Source organism: Sinohyriopsis cumingii, unplaced genomic scaffold (genome assembly GCF_028554795.1).
Source record: "Sinohyriopsis cumingii isolate HCF-2022 unplaced genomic scaffold, ASM2855479v2 utg000400l, whole genome shotgun sequence".
NCBI lineage: Eukaryota > Metazoa > Mollusca > Bivalvia > Unionida > Unionidae > Sinohyriopsis > Sinohyriopsis cumingii.
Window position 1 is genome coordinate 100,873 of NW_028315895.1, and position 27,833 is coordinate 128,705.

Consider the following 27,833-nt stretch of genomic DNA (forward strand, 5'->3'; position numbering starts at 1 on the left):
ATAGCATATGTGTGCGATTTTATCTCCTTTTTTACACAATACCCGTATATTCTGATAGCTAGTTGGTGTGGCATTTTAGGAACTACACAAAGCGTTTTGAATTGTATATATTGGGTATTGGATGGTACAGGTGATGCGATGAATATTATGTTTGTAAAATTTAGTGCCTTGGTTTACTCACTAACCATTTATTCTTAATGTAGGGGTGGGATTTACGAGACTACACAAGAAGTTCGGATAGTGTGTATTGGGTGCTGGATAGTAGATAGTTATTCCATATTAATTTCCCGTAGACCCTAACAAATATTCAGCTCCTTGAATTTAAACAATTTCGACTTATTTCCCCCTATTAAATTCAGTAAACAATTTTTTTTTTGGTTAAATTCACTTACACCCATATGTATTTTGGAGAGTAACCAAAAAGTGGTTGCTGGATTGTGTATATGGTATGCTTGGATAGTAATGAAAAAGCGAGTGTTAGATTATCTATTTGGCGTGTATGTGTCTGCTTGTTTGTTTTTGTCCTGTTCACGTTACCCTCCTTTTTGACCCTACAAACCCCTCTGAGACAATAAACTGTTTTTGAGGCAATAAAGTCCGCCGCATGTTAACGTATGGACCCCTTTCACATTGGATTTTGCATACGTATTTACCTCGGCGTCAGTTGAGGTCACCTCGAACATTGTTACTATGCCAACTCCAATTGAGGTCAGCCACTTGTAACACTGTTACAATTTTAACTCTTGAGTGTACTCGTATTTTATAGTTTTTCCCTTGAGGCTCAAGTGTCCGCCGCATGTTAAGTTCCCTTAAGGCTCAAGTGTCCAACTCGAGGCTCAAGTGTCCAGTATAACTACTATTAAAACGTTATCGTTAATTTCCATTGTACCGGTTGTGCTGATAGTTTACTCACTCTAACGATATTAGCATAACGAAAATCAGCGTATTCAGCTCAAATACTTTAGTTATACTATATTAATTTCCATGAAATAAAGATTCTAGAAGTAGAGACAGAAATAATTAGAGATTGGTACAATATCAGCTAATAGAACAATAAGCAATTGATGTTATGTATGTATTTTAAGTAGTGTGTCTTTTCTTCGTACTTGACTAATGAAGTGGGAATCTCAGCTACATGAAAAGCCCACTTTGGTTTATATATATATATATATATATATATATATATATATATATATATATATATATATATATATATATATATGCTTGCTTTTCTTCTGTGGATATAGGTGAGAGAGAGAGAGAGAGAGAGATGTAGTATGAAGGTAAATCTGTGCATACTACACGAATTCTTTCATCTCTATTTTTAATTATAAATTATCCAAGGACCAAACGTGACTCTGACGCGGAAACGTGTTTAGGACCACTAAAGGTTTACCACTCGTCCCGTGTACGAGCCACGTGTTTGCCCAGCCGATGGCTGAACGTTGCACTTGCACGGATGATCATCTGTCCTAATGAGCTCCGAAAAAAGTATTTGAAGGAAGCGGGTCTAAAAGAGAACCAGAAGTTGGTATCCAATATCTACCTAGCGACAGGTCCCCAACACAGTTCCTGTAAGGGTATTAAGCTACATTGTCCTCTCTTTAAAAAGTATGAGGACCTTTCTTTGAGATTATTTGTCAAAGTCAAGAAGGGAGGAGTGTGGACAATGGCAAAAACCAAGCTGGAGGTAATTTGCTTAATGTTTCATTTCACCTTTAATATTGTCCATTCAGTACCTACAGTAGTATAGAAGTATTGATTCATATCACTTCAAAGCCTATCACAAATATTTTGAATAGAATTACTTTGTCCTCTACATAAGTGAACATATATAACAAATGTATGTGATAGCCTTTTGGTCTTACTGAATCACCCACGCGTCTGCTTAATAAATCACGCATTCATAATTTCGTTCTTGTTAATCTGCATTTGCAACAAAAAACAAAATAGGACACACACACACACACACACACACACACACACACAAACTAATCTGTATTGGGCCGGCTATGTCAGCTCTGTCATGATTGTCACAGTGAATTCAGTTTCCTCTGCAGTGGTTCCTTTCCACATAGTGCCTATATCCGCACATTGTATTGGCGTCTAGTATTTCTCATTCTTTGAATGCAACCCAGCAAGCTCATTCGTCGATATCTGATTTCTTCCAAATATTACTAAATCCTCTAATTTTGTTCCGATCTTATTTGGCAACTTCATCGGATAGATAATAAGTGTTTATATCCCCATTACCAGTGCTAGCATTATTCTGAGCAGAAACAATTATAAGTACTACCATCTTTTAAAATAAAAATTAAATTAATTTAAATTTTTAACTGCTGTTTTACAGCGTCTATATGACAAGGGTCAGTTCCTTACCTTCGAAGAAGAACATGTGGAGGGTTTCATGGCCGTGGAGGAAATACCCATGGTTGCCAAGGAAATTGGTCCCGAAGGTGGACGTCTAAGCACGGAGTACGACAAAAGGATTGATGTTGAAATACCTGATGGAGTCAAGCGAGATATTTCTATCGTCAAAATGATGGTACGGTTATGTGGATCTGAAATTAATTTTCATTTACCAATAATAGTGCTATCTCTGAAAATGCTCCATCGCGATGATGACATTATTTAAAAGTGCTTTTAAATTGCATTGCTCAGTTGATAAGAAGAAATTACATTTGCACTGGAACCTGAAGATTTGATCATTCTTTAGAGGATTAAAGCATCGTATTGCTATAAGATATGATAGCAAACACGACAATTTTCTTTTCTTATCCATATGGTAGGTCACGCAAAGCATAACACCTTGTCGGACTAACGAACGCTTTTTAAACTGAACAGGATACAGTTGTTGCTCAGAAAATCAAAATCTGAATTCCACATGTAGGAAAAATAAGCCTCTGAATTGTAGTTTTCGTGGCAAAGGAGTGCAGCTGTAAAGACAAGCAGAAAACCCTAAAAGATACATTATACTCGGTCCACTCACAATTTTGGTTACATTTGAGTGTAGCGAATCTAAAATATCTTCATTTCTCTAAATTATTAAATAGTTAGCAAACAGAGTTCTATAATGGGTAAATTCCTTTCATAACTGCTTTAAAACATGGGGAACTGAGTGGACACGTACTACAGAAAAGTATTGTTTTCTAAGTTTTTTATAAACTTTGACGACTCCACTACAGGTACCTCCAAAATGAAGCAGCTACTTCAGATTTTCATTGAACACTTAAACGTTAGGTAGAGAAATGGACAAATTAAGCCTACATATATTTGATCTTGAATCACAAGCAGTAATAATAATAATAATAATAATAATAAGCAACAAACGTAGGTTCATTCAGCACACTACACAACGCCCTTGAGCTCTAAATTCACATAACCGCACCAATATCTAGGGACAAAAATACCAAACAATATCAAAATACCAACAAAGAGGCGATGAAACAGGAATTCATATTAATTAATACAAATTCATGGTAGAAAATTAATTGTCCGGTGGCCTGGTTGTAAAGCATATAAAAAGGCATATGAAAATGCATATGATGGCATTCGTCATCTAAAAAAGCTCCAAGAAGTCTCCAAATTATATAAATTTTGAGTTGTTGTTTTTTTTTTATTTGGGCAGCATATTACGTAGGCTAATGTGATTTGGAAACTTTTTCTACCTCAGCTAATAATAATAATAATAATACAGCATTTTTTTCCCTCGCTCTCAACTTTTTCATTATGAAAAGGTTCCTGTTATAAGACAATCAATGTCATGGATCATATTTCATTAAGTACTTGTAAAATTATAGGCATCAAATACTTGATTGTAATGTGGAATTTTAAATTGCTCTTATTTTTTATGATTGAGTATTGCAATAATAATAATAATAACTAGAAGAAGAAGAAGAAGAATAACATTATTATTATTATTATTATTATTATTATTATTCCTTGCCCAATATATTGTTTGTACTTGTCAGATACAACCAATTAATCAGGCAATGGAACGAGAATATAGGAAATCTTGCCCTGGTGTCTTTCATTGCGTTAAATCCGCGTCCATCGCAGTGGAAATCGATGGAGCCTCTTCAGAACGAGATATTGCCATAAAGATTCCATTCGACTTCTTGAGAGATGCAAAAACAAAACTCTTGGTGGTAAAATACACTAATGATCACATGGAAATAAGAGATGGTTCCAGTCTCATGAGGGGTGACGGGAACTGTTATACCGTTCCGTCTAGGAATGGAGGGTACGTTTACACCTTTATTTTGTCAACTTGCTTATAGAAAAATACTATTAATGTTGTATTTTAAGACAGATATTTCTCTTGTGTTAACGGTGGGAAACAATTATAAAAGAGTAGCACTATCATTGTTCTGATCCACCTGAATATAAACCAAAAGGCATTCGCTTTTTAAACGTGCGTGATAGTGCTACGCATTACATAATCTGGTGAAAAGACATAAACCTAACATTAACATATATGAAACAAAATATCTGCGCCTACACAAGCTCATATCTATATATAAGTAATAGAGCTCTGAATACCACACGAGCTCTAACCTGGACATCCCATTTATGTGTCAAAATCTCTATAGTGTAGTTACCAATTGTGGATAAATCTATGCACGTCTGTGAGTTTTAATGTTCTTGCAATAAGCAAGCATTTCTCGTGTAACTTAAATTATGAGTGTGCGTATTTCGAATATTGCAAGGCCACATCTCTAACACGATAGAAAATTGAAGCTTGATAAGTGACAAATATAAAAATGGCTGTTTGATTGGACGAGTACGTTTGTTGCCTCTATTTGTCGTCCTACTTGTGCATACAGGGAAGGTTACCCATAACTGTTTTATCAACACTGCAAGGCGCTATGCATGGGAGCAATTGGTGCCCGTGTATTGTCAAGTATCTGGCGGAAGCAATTATCATTTATCATCGCCATCTCTATTTGAAAAAAGTAGGACGGAAAACAGTTTTATTTCTATAGCACACGTCAGGCACTTCAACTTAAAACTCAGCGTGGTGGTCACCACTGGTACAGATTTGCTTAAACAGTGAGGGGGTTAATTTTCATGTTTATGTGTTTAGCAAAGTGGGCACATTTCCACATAGACGAATCTGTCCAGTTAAGTAACTTTTTCAGCCAAATTTAAACCTATATTGCTTAAATGCTTTTAGTACGTAACACAGTCTGTTTTTACACACAGAACAGTGCTGGCTACAATTGATCCAGACGTATATGAACAAACTGCAAGTGACAGTGATATCAAGAAGGAGATGGAAGTACTCTTGGGAAAAAAACAGTTTTGCAAAATATTGATGTTCGTAGAACTTGAGCAAAATAAAATAGATCTTGACAACTGCGTCTTCCAAATAGTGTGTGCAGAAACATATAGAGTGAATGAAGTTATCAAGGAGAAATCAAAGTCTGGTTTAGTGGAAATTCCAAAAAGTCAGTCTTCCGATCGTTTACTCAAGCAGGCCGATGATATTAAACTGGAAATGGAGGGAAGTATTATGTTGGATGAAGACATTCCAGTAGAAGCTTACACCTTAACGTATTTAGAATGTTCCGACAATTATTTTCGATTTCCAGTAAAAATAATGGACAAAGATGGACGTATCACATTCATTCTTCGGCAAGGGAAAGATAACGCTATTCTTCACACGTTTTCCAGCCCAATATCCGCTATTCTGGATTTAGTTAGTAAGTATCAATCTAACCTCATATCTCTTGTCAAGCGTGTTAACTATATTATTTGATTGACGTTTGTATTTCAGTCGGTATGCTGGAACGTATATGTATTTGTTGGTGAATAGATGAAGTTTCGCTCTTCTAAATGAATTATACTCACCTTGAAAAATAGGAACGACCACATATTATTTCCTATATATGTATAATTATTCATTTAAACAACATACACGGTAAATTATTTCATGACAATTGGTAAATGTGCAAATGCAACAGGATCTCAAGGCATATGGTTATAGGATACAATTTAGAAATAAAGCGAATTTTCATTACTAAATAATGTACGACACAAGAAAGAACCGACAACTACTACTACTACTACTACTACTACTAATAATAATAATAATAATAATAATAATAATAATAATAACTTCTTAATAAGGCGTTTCATCTTTTACAAAACTCCAAGCACTTTACAATATCTAGTTAACACATAAGGGCATGGTAAAATTTCCTTAACGACAACACTAAACATATGAAAAGTATGACAAACACATAAAAATAATCGAATTATTAAACAAAATGACAATATGAAACATATACTGGGATTTCAAAGTCAAGTCCAGGAACGAAATTGTAACAAAGATAATGAATGTTCCACTGCACACTATATGTTTAGTGTGTCTTACATTATAAGGTATCAGACTTGAGGTTAGGACAAAGAAAAAGTTTATCATACCGACTATGTGCTTGTCCTAATTGCAATAAGGAAACATTAAAGTTTCAATTGTTGGCAAAGAGTGTCAAAACTTCTTACGATGTTTATGGAGTATCGTGTAGGGAGGGGGATGCAATAAAGAATATTACTTTTTCTAAGGTTTACCCCGTGGTTGCCAGTTTTTTTATGATTCCTAAGCTAATTGCTGTTTCAGTGTATATTCAAAAATTGCAACCACACTTTTTGGCATAATGCGTATCTGCATTGCGACACCTGCTCGTCGTCGTGCATGGTCACTGTAACACAAGTAAGTACAATTTTGAATAATTTGTAATAATTTCTGCATCGCATGTCAGTATATGCATCCTCCTCTACCCATGAAAATTATGGGTGATTGATTGGCTTTTTCTCTCTTTTTGGGATTTAAAAAAAAACGGATAAGTTCTCATTTAGCTGTTTCGTCGTATTGCTATTTTTAGCAATGATATTCATATTTAACTGCGCCTATGAAACACCGTTATTGCCTAGCTACATAATGAGCTACCAACTGCAAAACAATATGGAGCAAGATCTGGCTTTACATAATGCATTGGTAGAGCCGGTTCTATATGGCTTGTTCTGCTTAATTATTCATGTGAACAGACTAGACCCCGATCAAGCTATTTATAATACATTGTTAGATTAGTGTATATACTGTCTGCTATACCTCTAGCGAAGAGTTGACATCAATAGCTCCCACCCCCCCACCCCCGCGTGTGTCTGATCATCGGTAGATCCGGGTTGAAACTACTTGTTCTACATATTGTTTTGGAGGAACAATGTAGACCCAACTCTAGCGACACATAATGCACCGGTAGGTTATTGTGCATAATGCTTGCACTACTTATTACTTTAGACGTACAGCTTGAATCAAGATTCGTTGGCATATAATTATCAGCATGATCAGGATTTACGCTGCATATAGATGTTTCTTTTTTGTTATATTTGGATAAATACGATAAGAAGACATCTTTTATTGCAGTTCTAATGATGTCATTTGCGTTATTCTTGCATCCCATTTGCATGATCTTTTTCGTGTAACCTGGTGATCATAACCTGTCTTAAATATTTTCACAGGTCATTGACAAGACGTGTGAAAACGATAATGAATGAGTGTTTTGCATCTACTTAGCTGTTTACCGCAATTTAGTAAATAAAACAACGGGATAATATTTAACAAAAAGAAAAACACCAGGATGGTATATACAAATTTAAAATTAGTGCATCTTTTACAGCTAACACACCTCCAAAGTCCAATAGGTCTCGAGATTTAGTGACTAATGAGGGAACCGATGACGTTTGCTTAAAGGACGAAGGTAACATCTTCCTGAACTTTGTTGATACTAATTATACATTTTCTACACCCACAAGTCACAAGTCACAACATGTTGCAAATGCACGTCTTGATTATCAAATAGCAAATAACAATACACATATAAGTAAGCGTTTACATTAAGGACTTGTGTAATATAAATTATTACCTTGCCATTACATTCTTAAAATCGTGAATCTGATGTATGTATTGCTGTTCAAACTTTTAGAACTGTGCGATTGCAAACAAAAGGGTAGTTTGCTTTCTTCTTTTAAGGTATATCAAGACATCGAGTTTATTTAGTGCCAGGCAAACGAAGTTACGTTTTATGTCCAAAGATACATCAAAGCTCATCTGAACTGATCCTATTACAGGATCTGAACACACACCCACCCATTCGGCCGAAACATCGGCATTCAAACAAATCCTGTCGCTGTTTGTCGCCTAAATACAACATGCACGAGACCTCATAGAGCCTATTCCACATCCCACAGTCCGCAAAGAAGGGCTGCGGAAAGTAGTTTGAGACTGAGCTTATTGTCGGCATACACAGTTTTATCGGAGTCGTATCTTGCACAACTTTCATCAACAAGTTTTACAAAGTCTTGAACAAGATATATGATTAAATTTAAGTAAGACTCGTATATGCTACAATCAGACATTTTGGTTTATACTTAGGCTAAAGTAAAGTAGGAGGTTCTGTTGGCGAACATAGAGCATTTAGAACCTGCTGTCAATGTTGTATACTACTAGTACAATTATCAAAAACATACTTCTTTTCCAATTTAGCATCAATAAACTAACATTTATACATATCACTAGAAATGATCAATCATTTTGTTCATGGAAGATATATATATATACTTTCCCAACAACTATTTTTGTAATAGAACCCAACATACCGCATCCGCTATCTAGCAGTACCATTTTGAATATATCCAGCACACACCACGCTATCCAGTGACTGAGGTTTGATGAATATCGAAACACGCACTTCGACTATCCAACGAAAAGGATTGTAGTGTACAAAACAAACACTCCATTCGTACATACATATACGCATAATATCATACATCTGATGATGTAACCAGTATTCTTCTTCCAGAAAAATGATGACTTCAATTTATCCTTGACTGATTTCATATCTTCTACGGTAGTAAGATCTTCAGCTCCTTCTCCATAATTACCATTGGTATACGATTCTAGAGCGAAGGAAAAGGAAGAATGGGAGAGATTTTTAAACGTTAAAATGAAGAAGAAAAAGCATTTGTTCAGCAACAATAGAAACAAGAAAAAGAAGAGAAAGGCAATCGTGAAGAAGAAGAAGAGAAGAGGAAAACGTTTTGCAGCGAGCAGAAGAGAGCGAAAACAAAACGGTGAGTTTGCTACCGGAGCTAAGGTATCTGAGAGAAATGTATCCGATTTATTTTGCTCAGTCCAAGAGAAAGAAACCCTCAGTCGCTGTATACACTCTTGCCTCCACTGGAATGTCAGCGGCAGGATGAGTAGGACTTTGCACTGCAAAGGAAGTTACAGATTTTGATGCTAAAAGTAAAAAATCCAATGGTAATATTTAGTGATTACCAAATGAAGTATCCCTTCACATGATTAAATTATTTGCATGTATGAGTGTCCTAAAATGTGTTAAAGTATATTATCCATACTAAACGTTTACAAACATCACGACATAAAGCCACTTGCGTTTCGTTCTTGGTATATTCTTTCACAGTGCTATTTCATAACACATCACAAATTCCATTTTCTTCTTTCCTTCTTTGTTTCTTTCTTTATTTCTTCCTTCCATTATTTTCTCTCCTTTCGTTTGTTTTTTTATTATTTATTCTTTCTTTCTTTCTTTCTATCTGTCTTTCTTTCTTTCATTGCATGTCTCTACATTTTTGAATTTCTTCAACGGCATTCCTCTTCAATGTATTCACTCTATCCTGTCGTCTTCAATTTCCTGATGGCTACGGGTTATTCTTCTTATGTTTCTGCAGAAGGCACCCGCCACTCTCTCTGCTTGTTTTCTTTTCGCATAGGACACTGTGAAATGTCTTCTTTTACAGCAATGATATGAGTTATCTTTATCTTTGCCCCTCTATTTTCTTTGACGGTGTGAACATTCTGGAACGCGACGCCCCTTCTCTTGTGAGACATATCAAATCTCATAATTTTTATCTCAAATGGAGTAGCCCATAGCATTATTCAAAGTGGTAAACTTTCAAAATATTTTTTTTTCACATTCTCTGACGAGACGGGCGATCTGATTCGCCAATTCCATCTTCTTCACACTGTCAAAGCTTAATGAATATACTACCTTAGCTTGAGAATCTATCTCTGTATACATTGGGAGAGAGTGTGTACAACGTAGTCAAATCTAGTTATGGAATCAAGATGAAACCATAACACTTTGTTGTGAAGAAACCAGAGAAGAAGCCATCAGACAACGACGACTTTCAGTGTAGCCTCATAGGTTACAGTGAAGTGTTCAGAGAAAAACTTGCTAGCTTCCTAGTAAAATCCTCGCTGAAAGGTAAACTAGTATTAGAGGCGGTAATAAATCAACTGATTATTATTATTATAATGGAATCGAATTATTATAGCCCAAGGATATTGGAAGGGTAGAGCAGCGATTAGTAAACTTGCTGATGCAGCAACTGTCACACGTAATTTTGCTACAAGTAGGTTAGTACGACAGGCAATATGGCAAATATCTACCACCACCCAATCAAACTCAGTACACACGTTTTGATGTCAGCGCTCCCAATGAAGTTCATCAAACGGATATTTTGTTTTTACCATATGATACTATTAAAACAAGTATACGTCAATCACGCACATAGTAATACTCTATAACTGTCGTTGACGTTGCAAGTAGATAAAAAGAAGCAGAACCACTATCAACTAAAACAGCAACTGAAGTTGCATCTGTTTTTGAACAATTTATCAACGAGGATCCTTGCGATGGCTACAGTTGCTACAGGTTGATCCTGTCAAGGAATGTCTTGGTGCAGTATCATCTCTGATGAAAAACATAACTTCAAATTTAGACGAGGACATATCGCAATTCATCGCGATCAGGCAAATTGTTGAGCGAATTTATCGAACACTTGTTGAACAGTTATTTGGATATCAGTATGCGCAGGAAATATCCCTGAACAAAGTTCAGAAAGATATGAGATCTCGCGAATGGGTTGCAAGACTACCAAATGTAATAGCAGCGTTAAATAATGAAATCACTCGTGCAGTTTCTATGAAAATCATTAATGCGATCACAACAAAAACATATACCAATACAACGACATGACTCTTTCTCAAAACAACCAGTACTAGGTAATGTGACTGTAAGATATTTATATGAACCTGGTGAACTTGAAGGGGGAAAAAAACAACAACTAATCCTGTTTTTAGAGTGACGAGACATAATTTCCAGCGTGGTAAGATCCACGGTTAGACCTGCAATCTACAGACCAGATTCAACTGCTCCTCACCATGGATTTGCACGTGAACAATTACAATTAATTCCTGAGGACACAAAATTACCACCGCATTCACTTTTGTGAACTAGCGATTCGATGCTGATTACATTCAAGACTGGTCAGCATCACATTCCGCATGTGTGACCAAGACTACTATTAATCCTATCGATGGTAAACTGTCTTGGATTATTATTTGAATACTGCCAGAATATTACTGTGTTACAGCTCGCACAATCATTATGTTGTCATTGTGTCAATATCATGATAAATTCAGCATCGAGATCAAAGTCGCGCTTATTTTTTTTTGTCACCTTGTTTATAACTAAGTAATTTTTTTCTTACTACATCATCGTTAATTTCCTGAGTTTGATTATTAGTTTCTGTGAAGTCTACGATAACCCTCTGCAGCTGAGATATTCTTCTGACTCGAGACACTGCGAGATAAATTAAATTTGACCATTAAATACGATCATCAACAATCCAAATATTAGAATCCGAAATAGCTAATCCTTCTGACGAATGAATCGATATAACATATCCTAGCGTCCATGTAGTTTAGTTTATCGTTAGCGCGCTCGCAACAACACTGACAGGAGCTAAAACATTATCATTTAACACAAGATTTTGTTTACTTCCACGACCTTGAATTTCAAAGTCGATATTTTGTCGTAGAGTATCTGCTGTGCAATAACACAATGGTACGGGTAGATTTGAAACGTTTACTTTCTGCAACAGAAAACATTGTTTTTGAAGTGTATCACGAACTATCTTTCTACTTGCAACTATCAAATCATCTGGCCTCTACCAATTCAAAAAATCATTCATAGGAGTTTCTGAAATTATCTTACTCATTATTTCACACTGAATTTTATTTGGTTGTAGTCTGTTTGATTTCTTAAGCTCTCTTAATTCTGGATGAAGCGCTCTATGATCATCAGTTATCTCCACATAATAATCTACGAACCTTTTAAACCATTCATGCGGAGACAATTCAACAAAATGTGGCCGTTGACCATGATCGCCACACATGATAACAGCAGTTTTTTGTGTCAACAACCAATCAAGAAATATTTTAATGCCTCCAGTGACACTGTACGTATTTCATCCCAGAAAATAATCTTTGGAATATATTTTTCACCCATTCGTTCAGGAGTCCATGTATCTCCATCTTGAAAAAACTATGATAAGTATAATATTTTACTCCACCCTCTTTTATTTTTCTGGCCAGTCTATGTGTAGGGGTTAACACAATCATATCAAGTCCACGAAATATTTCGATCACACGTGTTGTTTTACCAAAACACCCCTGTCCATTAAGATAAACAGTATTATGCCTGATCACAGGATCATTTATCGATGGTGCTAATGACGCTGACATCTGATTATTTTCGCGACAAGTATCTTTACACCCTACGTCGGCAGTTTCATCATAGTTGTGTAATTGTTCTCGTTTTTGTTCCATATCCGCCCCATGATGACTTAGTGCCAATATTCAATTGTTTCAAACGATTTATATGTTTCTTGTCAGTATAAAATGAATCCGTCGTTATTCTAACAGCGAGTTTAGGAAATCTGTTCACCATCGATAATAGGTTTATCGAAACGTACGCAAGCATTGATGTCCTTAAACGATTAAACTGAGGTGATTCACCATCAATGTAACTCACAATCGTACCTATCTTAGTTCCATGTGACATGTAAGCTGTTTCTCGGCTAACACATGTATTTTAATTTGTTGTATATGCAATTATAAAATCTAGTTCAGCATCGTCGATAACTAATCGACAACAACGTCGTTTATGATCACGTGAACCACCTTGTGTGAATTTGCCAATTTTCTTTCTAACGAGATCTATAGCGAGTTAATTCTCATAATTGATTTTATCTTCATCTTCACTGGGATGCAAAGATCGTTTTTTCTCTTCCGGTAGCCAAATTTGTTTATGTGGACAATATGATATTATTGCCTCACTTATTGTTAATGATATTAGTATTTTTACATCAAACATATATCGTAACAATACTACTGTGCCCACTTTTTTTGAAAAGTGTTTACCAAATAAGAGATAACAAATCGGATCAAGACCTTCAGCAAACTTGAATGAAGTAACTCATGCAAATCCCATTATATAAAAACCTGGTAAAGGTCCATGTATCGATACTCTGGTCTTCTCCTGTGTTGGATGTCCAAATCTCTTAAAGTATTCCGAACATTCTCCCATTTCAAGAAAACTTCCGAGATAACATGCTGCCATATCAAGTGATATCATATCTCTGCAAATGTATCTGGTATTCCACAATCCACCATGTCCTTATTCGACACAAGTTGATATTATATCATCGAGAAAATCAAATCGAGTTGGTTTCCATGAATTTCTCTCTCTAGCAAAATGAGCCGCGAACTGATAGAATCGTAAAACAATTACTCAGTAACTTTTCATGCTCATTGGTGTATTTCGACGCAAGATCTTTCATTTTCGTATGAAGAGATTATGTTCGATAAATCTCACCATTAGGTCTTACAAACTGATCAAATTTATTTTCTTCGATACAAATACTTGCATCAGGATCATTCTTCCTTATTTCGTTAATAAAATCAAATATATTTCCTTGGTAAAATCTAACGGTTCTATCTCTTGGAAATATTGTTATAGTAGAAGTCCAAGCATGCGAATTATGATCAACGATATTTATCGGAGCTCCTTTCGATAAATATTTTGGCTCGTATAATGGTTCTCCTGTTATTGTTTTTACCATTATTGGGAATTATAATATTTTAGCAACATATTTATTGTAGCTCCTTTATCTTTGATTGATTCAGCCCATTTGTTTATTTTTCACGTCGTAGATCTCTTACTTTATTTCCACGTGTTGGATTTGTAATATGCTCCATTACTTGTTATGCTACACAATTTAATTTCGAAAATTTCATTGGTTTGAGATCATCAACGCTAGGTTTATTATTCAGCGACTATTTTGCATGAATAACTGCGGTCACAGTATGCGGTCGTTCATTATACTTTTTATCAATACCAGTCAACATTCCTGATTTAGAATTTTTATTTAACGTAACAATATTTCCAGTGTCAAGACGGACAGGGTCACGTTTGTCACGGATAGTCCAAGTATCGTTTACTTCGGTGGTATCTACCGCTACAATAGATTTTACTCTAAACAAATATCTTTGATTGTCGAGATCATTAATAATCGTCGACGCTAATTGGTCATTCATTGTAGCATGGACAACACCATCGGTGTTACGCATAATTCTGAATGTTGACCACAAATGAGATGAACCATCGCCACGAAATTCTTTCTTGGCGCCATGAATACTTTCAATCAGATTATTTGTCGGATCAACCAGTACTCGCCTCGGCAATTCAGGGGTTCTTCTGTCTAGATCGAAACTAGCTTTGGAACGTTGGATTGTAGATAATCTCTTAAATTTTTCCATATTATAATTAAGACAAATATATATTTAAACTGAAGTATAATTATATATTTATATATATAATGATTCAAACAAAGAACAACTGTAAATAGCTATTGATCGGTTCTACAACTCCGTTTAACAAAGCCTGCGTAAATGAATTATGTTGATTTCACCTACAAAGAGTGCGAAGCGGGAGTTTAGGACCAAAATCTTGTTTGAAGTGTGGTTTGGGGTTAGAGAAGAAACACAGTTATGTGGACAATGTGGTGGTAAAAACTACAAAGAGCTGAAACAATATTATGATAAAAAAATAACGCCGATGAATCTCCCACAAACAACGCTGAAGATTATCTCGCCAGATTATCCAAATAATTATATAGACAAATAATATTATTATATAAAAATGGAGCAACATGAGTTTACCAAAACATCCCATCATCAAGGATTATGAAGCATCTCGAGATGCTGTAATCGGAAACTTGTCGATTAAAAAAACCAGAGTATTGTGTCACTAATACCGGTCATCTCATGTTTGGTGTTGGGAAAAAGTATTACTCGCATAGGTTTGTGTACGAGTGTTTATAGGGACCAATCTTGTGATAGATCATATTGATTCCAATCCAAAAATAATTATTTTATTAATTTAAAGACTATTACACAGAATCAGAATTCTGCACGTGGTGGTACTGGTAAGCACACACAAATTGCAAAAGTTGTTAAATCTCTGAATGTAAAGACTGATGGAGAAATACTATTTCAATCAATGAGTGCAACTGGCGAATATTTTGATATTTGCAGGCGTTCAGTACAACATATCGCAGATAATATTACCAGATCAACTTTTTCAAAGAAATATAAGCAACGAATAATATTTCAGTACCTCACGAGTGTATTAGACGCAAACACTCCAGATGAAGAAAGATAACTCGGTCAAACAAAGTTCTCTCCGGTAGAGTAATTAAGAAGTTACCCTGCTTGTTACTGCGTAATAACTACCGCAAATATTTATTTTTGTGTCATCGTAATTATTATACTGTAATTTAGCTATCTATGTGGCAATTAACACTAAGTTCAAAAAATGTTTTACTTACCTGTTCACTTACACAAATACACTTGATGAATGACCACGACGAAAAATTCTGGTTGCCTTTTATAATCGTTATAACACCTACACGGAATTTCTAAGTGTATTTTCTACAACGGTTAAGGAATTCCCCCAAAAAGCTCATTACGTATTTCTGTTTCGAATTTTCTAGAACGGTTTGGGAATTTCCAAAATAACTAATTACGTATATCTGTTTGGAATTTTCTAGAACGGTTTGGGGTGTTTTGACGGGAATGTTTTGAAGTGCACCAACATATTTTAAAAATTCGTTTGGTGGCGCCAACCCATACGAATCAAAATAAACTCCACGTGGATCAATCGCGTATGCAACACAATGAATACCTTTTCCAGAACTTCAATCGAGATTAATGGTACCGGCTTCAACACGGTTTGGTTGTTTTGGTAATTGGTCACGCATAAAAACACCTCTGTAGTTTTTGATGTTTATTTTTAGCAGCATCAAGTAAATCAAAATTGGACATGGGAAGAATCAACGAAGTGTCCCGGAAAGTCTCAGACCTTGACTGTACCATGAATGGGGAGTACCTTGCAGTCTTAAACCCTTTCCCTTTTTATGGAAGTCTTTATTCCGTGACCTGTTGCTTTCTTTAGTGCAATCACAGCAGCAGTTCCAACAGCACCAAGTGCAACTGCTTTCGCAACAGCTGAGGCTGCAGCGGCCATTGACGCTAGTATAGCAGCAAGAAGTGAAAATATACCACCCGTCTTGACTGCGTCTTTAATGGCACTAGCAGAAATATTAAGTTTAACGCCGGTTTTTGATTCTTTGACTTTATTTAAGTGTTAGAGTTGACCTTCTGTCAATGATAATTAATTTGGACCACCTGCCATTTGTTCTTTTTTAGTGATAATTTTATGCCACAGTTCTCTTTTGATACTGATTGTAGTTTATTGATCTGACCAGGAGTCAGACTGACATTAACATGAAGATATGACATTATAATATCATGAGCAATTTATTTACATGTTTTTACTGGGGCATCAATGACTATCATTCGCCCATCAAAACCTTCAAGTAACATTGTTTTGTCTTAGAGTATAACAGCGATTGCTCTTTAATTATATATCGCTCCTCTTGCCACACGAGATCGAAAGTGTATATCAACGACTGTCTAAATAAATCAAGATGTTCCTGCGAAAAGTGAAAAAACGGATACATCGTTGTAAAATCTAGTTGCGATATTTGCAGAACAGAATCAACATTTTGATCACGTCCCATAAATGTTGACAAACGATGATATGCACGCTCTAAATGATTACTTTCAAAATTCAATAATATATCATCAGCTGATTCTTGATGTTTATTTATTCTCAGTGAAACCTCAGTAATAACTTTTTGTCAAATATCATTATACTGCGTGTTTCTGAATTTATTAGTTCAGAATTTTGGAAAGCAACAAATATATGACGTGGTGCATAAACACCTTGTTGTGATGCTATCTGCCATCTGAATAAACCATTAGTGGTACTTTGAACACTATCTGTGGTCATCGTCAACAATGATAATGTTGATTTACCACCCGAGTCCATAAAAGAGAGAAGCCGTTGTTCTTCAGTGAACGATGGTATCATTATAGGCATCCACAATGAAAGTTTTGTCAGTATTACTTTACCAGCATCACCAGCAGCACCAGCAGGGCGCAAAACTGCATCATCGTCAGTAGCCTTTCTTACAAGTACAACTGTATGTTTGACTCTGAAAATGACTTTTCTGACATTTCTGCAAAATCCAAAGATGTGGGACAGTGGAATTGCACATAAAAATCTTCTACTTCCATCTTTCAGCATTGATCGACGTGCTGCGAATCCTAAGTTGAAAGTTCGATTAGCACCATGAACCACCGGCCACACATCAGCGTGAGCAAGTTTCTTGGTTGTCTTATATTATACGGTCCGTTGTCAGGGTGGTTAAAAGTATCCTTCACAAACATCATTGTCGGACCAGCAAATCTTGAATAATCATCGGACTATCTTGCTAGACCCAATATCGTTGTGGCAAAGTCGACGTATTTCTGAATTGATTCAATATTACTTCCGTCGATGATAAACGTAGCACTGTCGAACAACGCCATAATGCCATTATTAACAAAACCAATACTAACATCAGCTCTATATTCAATATTATCTGTTTTTAAAATTTCACCTTCTACTACAATAAATGCTTCAGCAGGTAAGAAATATCAGCTTGTATCCTGAACTTGCAGCTCAATTCGTCCACTCTGATGCGGCTGTCGTGCGTCATAAGAATAATATTGATAACCATGCACAGACTCATCTTTGAGAATTGGTGCGTCCATGTCGAATGCGGGATCACATAAACGTTTGAACATTTTATCATATTTATTATCGTCTAAAACGAAGACGACTTCCTTCTATCAGACTAGCAGTTATATTTTTTACTTTTTCTGATAGTGGTACACCAGCCAACTCTGCTAATGTTTTTGACTTGCAGCTTGATTTATTATTTTACCAACATTTTGCAGGCATCATTTCAGAGCTGGGTAATTTTACTGGCTGCTGTTTTTGTCGCATTGATAGTGCTAGTCTGTCCTTGATTGCTGAGAATGGTTTACTAGCAACATCACCAACAGCAGCAATAACTTTATCACGAACAACGTCAATAGCTTTCATTTATAATTGTTTTGCAATTGGTATTGCTTTTGGGGCTATCCTTCTGAATAGACACTGAACAACATCACCGAGTCCATCACCGTAAATCGCTTTGTATGTTGGTAATTGCGAATTTATCACCCTGACCATTACAGGTCCACGCTGAGCATTATGTATGATCATCTTATTTTATTGTCACCGATTTAATTGCATACCAACAATCACTGTGGTAATCATCAACGATTTCATCAATGAGAGGACCGATAAACATTAATGTCCATGATACCGCCTGTAAATAATCTCTGACAAATAGCAGCTGATTCATTGGTGATTTCTGGAGAATTATTACTGGCTCGTCTTCCGCCGATTATAATATCTAGTCGTTCAACAACAGCAAGGATATTATTCGGATATGGAGCAATAAAGCCACTTCCTCGAGCAGCAAAACCACTTCCAGTGGCAATGGAGCCAGGATCTATATCATAAAATCCTTCTTCTTCATCACCTAGTGTTAAGAGTTCCATTTGTTTGTTTTTTATGTTCGTTTACTTTCTGCTTGAATTTAGCACAAATTTTATCATCACCTTTGATACTCTGAAGATCATTAGCGACTATATATACATCTTTGATCCAATTTTCACGCTTCAGAGATTTAACATATTTGTGTTTTACGTATTTTTTTCTTTCATCGTATCCATACGCGGCAACATTTAGTGTTTGTTCCGGATCTATGATAGCGCTAATACCTTCAGGCGTAAATTTATCAATAAATTTATTTTTAGGTTGTGGTTGAGGATGTTGTTGTTGTGGAGGTTGTGCCTGTGTTTATCCTCGTTGTGGTATTACCTGTAAAAATGAGAGATATCTACCTCATCCAGCGATAAATGCAATATATTTTATATCACTGTCTCTGGCCTGATCGACATCATAGTATATTCGAAATATCCATTTGTACCAAGATTTTTGATCTAGAGGTTATTAACATAATCAGGTTTTAAAAAAGTTCTGTTACTAAAGGTTGCCGCTACAATTTTAGATAATTGATCCAAGGTTCAATACCTCTTATAGCGATAATATTTTTTCGGTAAAGTTATTAATCACTTCAACTTTTTCTTTTATTTGTTATGGTTCTGGGTCTGGTTCCGGTTCCGGTATACGATTTTTTTTTATATCACCTATTTCAGCACGAGCTTTGTCAATACCCTCAAGTACTTTTTGCATTTGTTGAGCAGCAGCTATCACACCTGGAAGTTTTCTTAAAATCCTTTTTGTTTTCTTAGTTCTTTCTGTTATTTTTCCAGTTGCTTTGGCGGTTTGCTCTAACGTGGGAAGAAGACCTTTGGTAACCTTTGTAACAGGTTCAAATAATTGTTCTGCACCCTCTGTAAATTCAACCCGAGACTTCTGACGCTCTTTTAATTATTGCTTGACAGAATCACGGGCGGGGAGATAAATTTTAATTGCCTCTAGTTTCTCTCGAGCTAATCTAGCTGTGTGAGATTCCATTATTGGTATAATAATGATTTAATTACGCACTCACTACAGTAGCAGGGAGGGTGACGACCAACAATGAGTGTCCGGGTGGGTAAACAAACACACACACAAATTTGAAAACACGAGCGACAAAGATAAAGTAACAAAATGAGCTAACCCAATTAGAGAAAATCTCGGTCGGTTGGAGGCTTCGGTTTAACGTTATTGACCTTGTATTTTCATTTTTGTTGTATGAACCTATTTTCAAAAAAGATTTGCTTCAAAATTGGTCTGTTCACCCTCCCTGCTGCTAATCAACAACTTCAAGTCTTTAGTGACACCAGAGAAAGCAGCAGGTTTCTTTAAAGATGTATGGGATTTATTATTAGAAAATTTGAAACAACACAACACATAGAAAAGCTACTCTTAACATTACCAACGCAGAGGTAGTGGAGGCAGATTTTTTTTATTGGCGGACGAAATCCGCAACACCAAACGCAATATCGTCCTTATGAGCAAAGATAAAGATGAAATACGTCTCGTCCGGGCAATCATCGTGGGTTGAATTTCGCTGTGAAGATGGATGTGTCGAAATAAAAACGTCATAGGAGAACATTAGAAAATGGATCAGAGCCAAGCAACATAAAGAATCAAAACTGTATTTGCAGCAAGCTGGCATTTCTAAAGAGACCGTGTGTGGAGTTCCTGAAATGCAGAAACATTAAGAAGTTCGAGCTCCTAGTTATACTTTCAAAGTATACACACATAAAGTTCAAAAAGCTCTGTTTTGAGAAACAGATCTCCTAGACGGAACATGCATTGATTTGATTCATCATTAAACGCATTACGATGTCATAACCAGTATCACAGGATTTCTTAGATACAACTAATATTGCCAGAAACGTGACCATGGATTTGCCATTCGAGACCAGCACATTGACTGCGGGGAAGAGATTTTGTGAGTGTTTAACTTCCGAACCGTGCACTACTGAAGGAACAGAATGAATTAATTGTACTTCTTCAAAGTGAACTTATGCCGGTCCTACAAGTTCAACAACAAAAATCGTGATAGCAAATTTTTGAGTGTACTCCGCTTTCAACAACCTTACTTGAATTAATAACCCAACGGTACGCATTTGTCCAAGAATAGAAAGGTATTGTTTCTGTGACAAAACCGTTAACTCTGAGGATCAATGCCGCTGCATTAAATATATGAGAATGGACTCGAGGAAGACGTAAAGGAAAACGCGAACAATAGCAAACAGAAACATGTGGATTTTATCTTTCTTATCATTGCATGAAGATACTGTCATTCATATATATAATTTCTTGCAGCGCATCTTGCTTGTGAGAAGTGTATACAAGACGATATACTTGTTTTTACTGTCTCATTTGTAGAGAGATTCCCTGAGGACGAGAAAAATATTTCAATGCTATCGTACTGTTAATGATTTTGCTAAATAGAGTTTAAACTCTATCAATTGCACTCTATCAATTGCACTTGGAGAGAACAAGGACATGTTACAGTCATGGTTCACAATTTCTAGGGATACAGTGATGGACTTTGTTTGAATATTATTCATGAAAAGGTACCGAAATATCCCATACTCACCATAAAGGGAGTCAAATTCATCTACATCAAGGTGAGACAAGTACAATGTAAAGATTCCATGAGTTAATGAATCAGATCTTTGCGTCGATTATATACAACGTTTGGAGCGACATAACATTTGCAAGAACAAAGCTAATCAACACGCTGTGCTAACAAATTTATTTGACATACGCAATTATGACCCTGATCATATGGCACAACGGAAGCATTATACGATTGGAACCAAACTCACCGTTTGACATTCAAGAAGTACACTGTTTAAATATTGCTATCTGATGTGGAATTTGTACGACGATATTGTACATTTCGCTGGATCGATTACCTGCAAATATGCTAGATTTCTACGTGTGTTTCAACATCACAGCCAATGAAATTTGATGTTTCCCTGACGTTGTACTTGTGCTGAAAAGTGTAATCAAGACCAGATTTTATCACACAGTGTTTGGAAATATCACCAACCAATTCCATTTAATACTTGTATGATGCCTTGGAACTTATAGGAAATCGAACCTTTAATTTAACACCGACAGTTGTATGTGCATCATTCGATCTCTTAAAAATTACCCAAACATGGACAACTACCAAAGCATGGACGGACGAACACCAGAAAACACTAGTGTGCGTTTTGTTGATTGTTACGAGTTTATGCTCTTAAAATAAGTAATAGAAGAGAATGAAAGACAACAAGCTTTGTAAAATTTAACAAATATGTTTATTTCCCTAGAATACAAAGTGAAAATGCAAAATAATAAAAAAAAAACGGTATTGCAGATTATATCCCAAAATAATTCAAGAATTACAGACACAAGTCCTAGTAATTTAAAATACTGAACATAATTCAGCAAAAGTCCAGGAAAAAACTCAAAACTGAAGTCGATGACGTGTCTGTGGTGGTTATTAAAGTGTTTATGTGTCAACAATCTTTTGTAAAATCACAGAAATATAATTCCAGGTTTGAATATACTGTAATTTCCAGTGAATGTCTCTACTCAAGAATTTTATCAGAGCACTTTTGTATTTCAGAGAAAATAATCACTTGAGTTCACTTAGGAAAGTCCAAAACCCTGATCTAAATCAACACAAAGATCCTGATATTAAGCACATACACATAGAGAATAATTTAAAAATCAAAAGTTTAGTCTGAAAACATAGTGTTACGTTTTAGTCTCTTTAAAACAGTAACAAGAAAAGAGTGAAGACAACAAGCTTTGCAAAATTTAACAAATAATTTATTTCCCTAGAAAACAAGATAAAAATAAGAAACTGAACTTACGGTTTAACAAATCAAATCCTAAACAAAATCCAAGAAAAATTCAAGAATTAAACAATAGAAGTCCTAGAAATAAAAGGTCTTATAAGATTCTGAGTTGGAATCCTGAAAAATAATCCAAGATGGAGGACGATGACGTATGCAATAGTCAGTGTTGTCCTGATGTGTCAACAGTTCTTTGTTGAACCACAGAAAATAATATTCCAGTTTGTAATTCCGAATAAAATTTCAATAAATATTTTTGTCCAAGAATGTTGTTTGAGCACTCAAATATTTCCAGGGTAAAGAAATAATAATTCCATAAAATATAATTTCAAATATAATTTCAACTCAAACTTGTCACAACAAAACACCTTTAAGTGTCAATGGTTTATAGCCCAACTGACTAAATTCTCTATAGGAAACAGTTATAAACTAATTTAAGACGCAAAACAGATTCCCGTATGATGGTCACATGATCATGTTTCTAGAACAAGATAGAAGCTTTACATGTCTAACATCACGTATTCCAAGTACTGCCTCGATTTCACTTTATGAATCTACACTAAGAAAGAATAACAAATAAAACAAAAAAGATGTTTACTTCACTCTCACTGATTCTGAATCAAAGTCAGGAACTAGGTCAGTATTAAATTACAAAGTTTCTATTATCAGGTGTTTACGAAAAAAAAAACAGTCAGGAGTCATTGTCTATTTCAGATGAGTCTGAGCTTCAGAGTTCACTAACAGATATTGCAGTCTCCCTTTCCACAGAATCTGGTAAGTATAATATAATATAGTAAATCACTCCAAATATGAATGTGTGCCTAAAGTACATTATTCAAAGTATTCATGACAGATTATATCTCTTTATCATGGTTTGTTATTAGCCAAGTCCATCACAATAGAGAGTTCAGTATCTTTGCTTATATACTTCGGATTTGTAAACAAAATGGACTTCCAGTCCCACGTTTCCCAGAAGAGGAGCGCACACACCATGTTTTGTTTGCTCGTATGTACTGTTTTTAGCATAAAGCACAAAACTCTGCCCGTAAACTTACATTTTAAGTTAGACGTTAGATAGGATTCAGAATCTAGCCAGCAGATGCAGTGTGGTTTTGATGATTGGGAAACAGTTCTACAGCGACAGCTGACAGGTCTTGTCGGTCAATCAATTTCTTGTACAATAATTTCCGGTATATCATTGCAATGGAACATATTTAGTAGATTATGGTCAGAATATATATGTTTTTGCTCTATGTAGACGCATATTGACATAGATTTGCACTTGGTTTCTGTCTTGCCCGCTTCTTATGACAACTTCACTTGCGCCTAACCCGTAATACATTTCGCTCTGACGATTGATTAGTCGTTTTGGCGACCTTGTTGCATTCGTATGACGTTTTTCATCGTTATCCAAAGCCACCTTGGATTCCTACACAATGGCTCGTGATATTTGTTCCGCATCAAGGCGAGCATTGTATTATTTTGAAATATACTTGGGTCATTTTTTTGTAATGTACCCGATATTCATATAAGAAACTGCATCTAAATACCGAGAGTCAGAAATTGACATACTGATACAAAAGTAAAATAGTGTCTCATGTCCAGGTAGGCGGTCTTTTAGGGCTTCACTGTAGAGAAATTTGTATCAATTACCGTGGCAGTCGCATATATATTTAAATTCATAGAGCTGTATTTTGTGTGCTCTCTATTAACGCATAAATTGTTGGATTCATATTTACGATTCCGTAAGATTTAATCTACGGTGCGTTCAGAAATTAAAAAAAGATCTTATTTATAAAGAATTTTAGAGGAATTAATGTATGCCATCTGCACGAAGGGAATTTTTTTTACAATGGTAAGATTTAAAACAGGTGGTTAGGTGTAAGGCATGCAACTTGAGACATTACTATACTGATCAGTCTGGGCATGCGTCTGCATGTGAAACACGCACGAATAACACGTGTCAAGATCACTAGAGCATGAATATTATGCTACTTTCTTTTCCTATATAAATCAAGAAATGGTCCTAAAAATAAACCCCACCTTTTCAACAAAACAAGAATATTCCCACTTTAAACTGACTAACTGGCCTGTTTGTCCGGGCCTAATGTATTCATCATTTTTAAATACATTTCGATTAAAACAAAAAAAAAGGGTAAACATATGAACCAAATGAAGATCGTGAACGTGAGGTGGTGTATTGTGTGATACAGCTTATTTTTGCTTGTCAACAAGACCATATTTCTGGTTAAAGACATTCTTCTGATGTGTCTGTCATATAAATATAGTGGCCCCATGCACGTGAATATTGCTTAGAAATGTATCGAAATGAGCAGAAAACCTTTTTCTGTAAATCTTGAACAAACTGTTTCCTCGTGTATGTTTACTGTTTACTTACCCATCCTAGTCAACAATACAGCAATCGTTCTCATGCATGTTTGCATCATATTCTACATAATAATGTAAATTCTTTTGCAGCAGCACAATCGCCGGGACAATTGGTAAACCAACGGAATATAGAACAGGAAGGTAGGACACAAACAAGTCTCTCGGTATTCCCATGTGTTATATATTTTGGTGTAAATCCATACAATGAAGTGTAATCTACTGCAGGGCAATTGACAAAAGCAAAGTAAGCAAACCAACGCAACTCGTACAGAACATCTTTGCAAAGCGGACAATTTGGTGACGTACAGATTCCGTTGTTATTTTTTAATTCATTCATTTAAGTTTTAGCAAATGTCCAGACTTAAATGCACCATACCTTACTTTCGCGTCAAACAATATTGATTCTTCACTCCGTGTAGTCTCGTTTACTGGCCCCTCGAGTGGCTCCACGATATCTTCGCCTTACGAGGATTTGCTAAAGGTGTATACAAAAGAATGCAACACTCAAAAGAGGCTCACCAATATCTCGTGAAGTCTCTGATATGCTAGCAGGATAGTCAGTGTTGTTGATAAAGATTTCGGTCAAATAACTGTACAGTTTTCATGGTTTGGGTATTTTATGGATCGACAATAAAAAATGTATCGTAATGCAGGTTTTCATATTTGGACGAAATTCGTGCAGCCCAAATTGTTCTGATTCACTGAGTGCGTAAAAGTGTCACGCATTTCTCGCCTTTAAACCACACATTCTACCAACTATAACAAATATTCTAAATATGTTCACATTTTTCACCTATGTACAAAATAGTGCTGATGGACTCTTTAGGTATGTTTGACGTATTTTTGACACGTTGGAAAACAATGAAATAATGAGTGACAACTATATGCAGTAACAATCAAATGGACACACATGTAAAACTGTCTCGCTCAGCGTAGATAGTTCTAAATCACGCGAGAGACTGGTTGAAGAAGACCAATTTCCGTGAGATATCATAGTTGTTAACTATTTTCTTGGTGTTTATTTGATGCGTCAATACCGTCCTGACTCTTTCACATTCTCATTATAATGGTCTCATTGTCATACATGTATTTTCCCTTTGAAATAAAATTGTGTACAATTAAAATCTCAGTCTTGAAGGAAGGAGGGAAATAACTTAGAGATAATAATTAGCTGAAGCTATGTCGAACATGTTTCATAATTTGAAAACTGCAGTTATGTACACAGCTTGATATGAAATTGTTATGAATGGCCTTTTATGAAGGAAGGGTTAAGCTTTTTGACCTTTGAGTTCCATGAAAAAAGCATAATAAAAACGTGCTTTATGTAATGGATGACAATTGTTTTTATTTTAGCTGCTTTGAGAATATTGACTAGAAACAGCATCGTTCTTCTTGCCAAACAAATGTCTGCGGAAGAGGCCCATCTTTTGGGCGTTGTTCTTGGTATGAAACCAGAGAAAATCAACCAGATCTGCAAAACGTACCGACATTCCGGATCGTTGGCTAATTTCTACGTCTTGTACGAATGGCGCGGGCGACGAATCCAACCTGACAAAGCAGGTCAGCTAGTAAGAGGTCTACGGGACATAGGTAGAGATGATTTAGCAAATATAGTAACAAACGTCATGAACAAAAACAGAACATTAAGTTCCTCCGACTTCGAAACCGAGATTGCAAGAAGAAAATCAAGAAGATAGCTGCTAAAATATGGATATTGTCACATTCCTGGAACCCTTATAACGAGAATGGTTTCAAACGTAAATCATAGATAGCGTGTTGTTGGTTAAGCTGATGCGGAAGCAATGCAACTTCAATATCATATTACCTTTTGAATGCCACAGTCATGCCACTTCGGTAGTATTCGAATACATTAGATATTGTTGAAAGTTTCACTCGTGTTACATTTAGTTTGAGATAGAAATGTCACGACATTGACTGGGGACGGGAGAAGAGGACCTCCGGAATGCTAAACATAACTCAGATTTAATGCAACTGTCTGTAGAGCTAATGCAGTGCTATCGGGGATAAATGTAAGAACAAACTGACGACATTGTTGTCATTTAATCAAAGAAAGATTTTTCCAAAACTAAAGTTTAGTTTGCTTTCTCAGAACAAAAGTTTATCTATTAATAAGTAATGAAAGTTACTTAAAAGGCAAGAATCTCTTTGATATCGGCATCGTCATCATCATCACCAGCAGCAGCGAGAGCATCTGTAAGAACAATAAATATAAACAACATAATTGATAAATTATTATTGAACTTCCTACAAACGATTTATGTAAGACTGAGACTTCGTAACCAATCGGAACTATTATTCTCAGACGCGAGCACGCATAATTAACGTAGCAGCAAAATACCACAACAGATGAAGTGAGTCGTGGTATCAGTTATCAAATTGTAATCATGTGATCAGTTATTAAACTGTTGCTTTAGCTTTTCTGGTGAATTAATGAAGATAAAGGGTAGTTGGAATTCCAGCGTAGGCAACGAACCGTATCAATATTAAATGCATAGGATGCACGTTTGTACGTACGTGTATGTATGTATGTGAGATATACTGGCAAGTCTGCATAACACTGACTATATATTGTGCAAATTGAAAGTGACGTTCAAAACATGCAAAGATGAAAATTGATAAAATAAGATTTAGGAGACATATTCGTACATACACATGTAGTTCATATATATATATATAT

General features: G+C 35.7%; 1 protein-coding gene across 1 annotated transcript; it reads left to right on the top strand.

The window, feature by feature from the left end:
- Positions 1-1,350: 1,350 nt before the first annotated feature.
- LOC149774179 (uncharacterized) lies at positions 1,351-27,792 on the top strand. The gene is made up of 8 exons (XM_089945705.1): positions 1,351-1,690; positions 2,351-2,545; positions 3,972-4,243; positions 5,206-5,705; positions 7,683-7,763; positions 23,462-23,521; positions 25,226-25,276; positions 26,489-27,792. The coding sequence occupies exons 1-8, from the start codon at positions 1,460-1,462 to the stop codon at positions 26,830-26,832; spliced, it is 1,734 nt and encodes a 577-aa protein (XP_089801831.1). The 5' UTR covers positions 1,351-1,459; the 3' UTR covers positions 26,833-27,792.
- Positions 27,793-27,833: the final 41 nt, after the last annotated feature.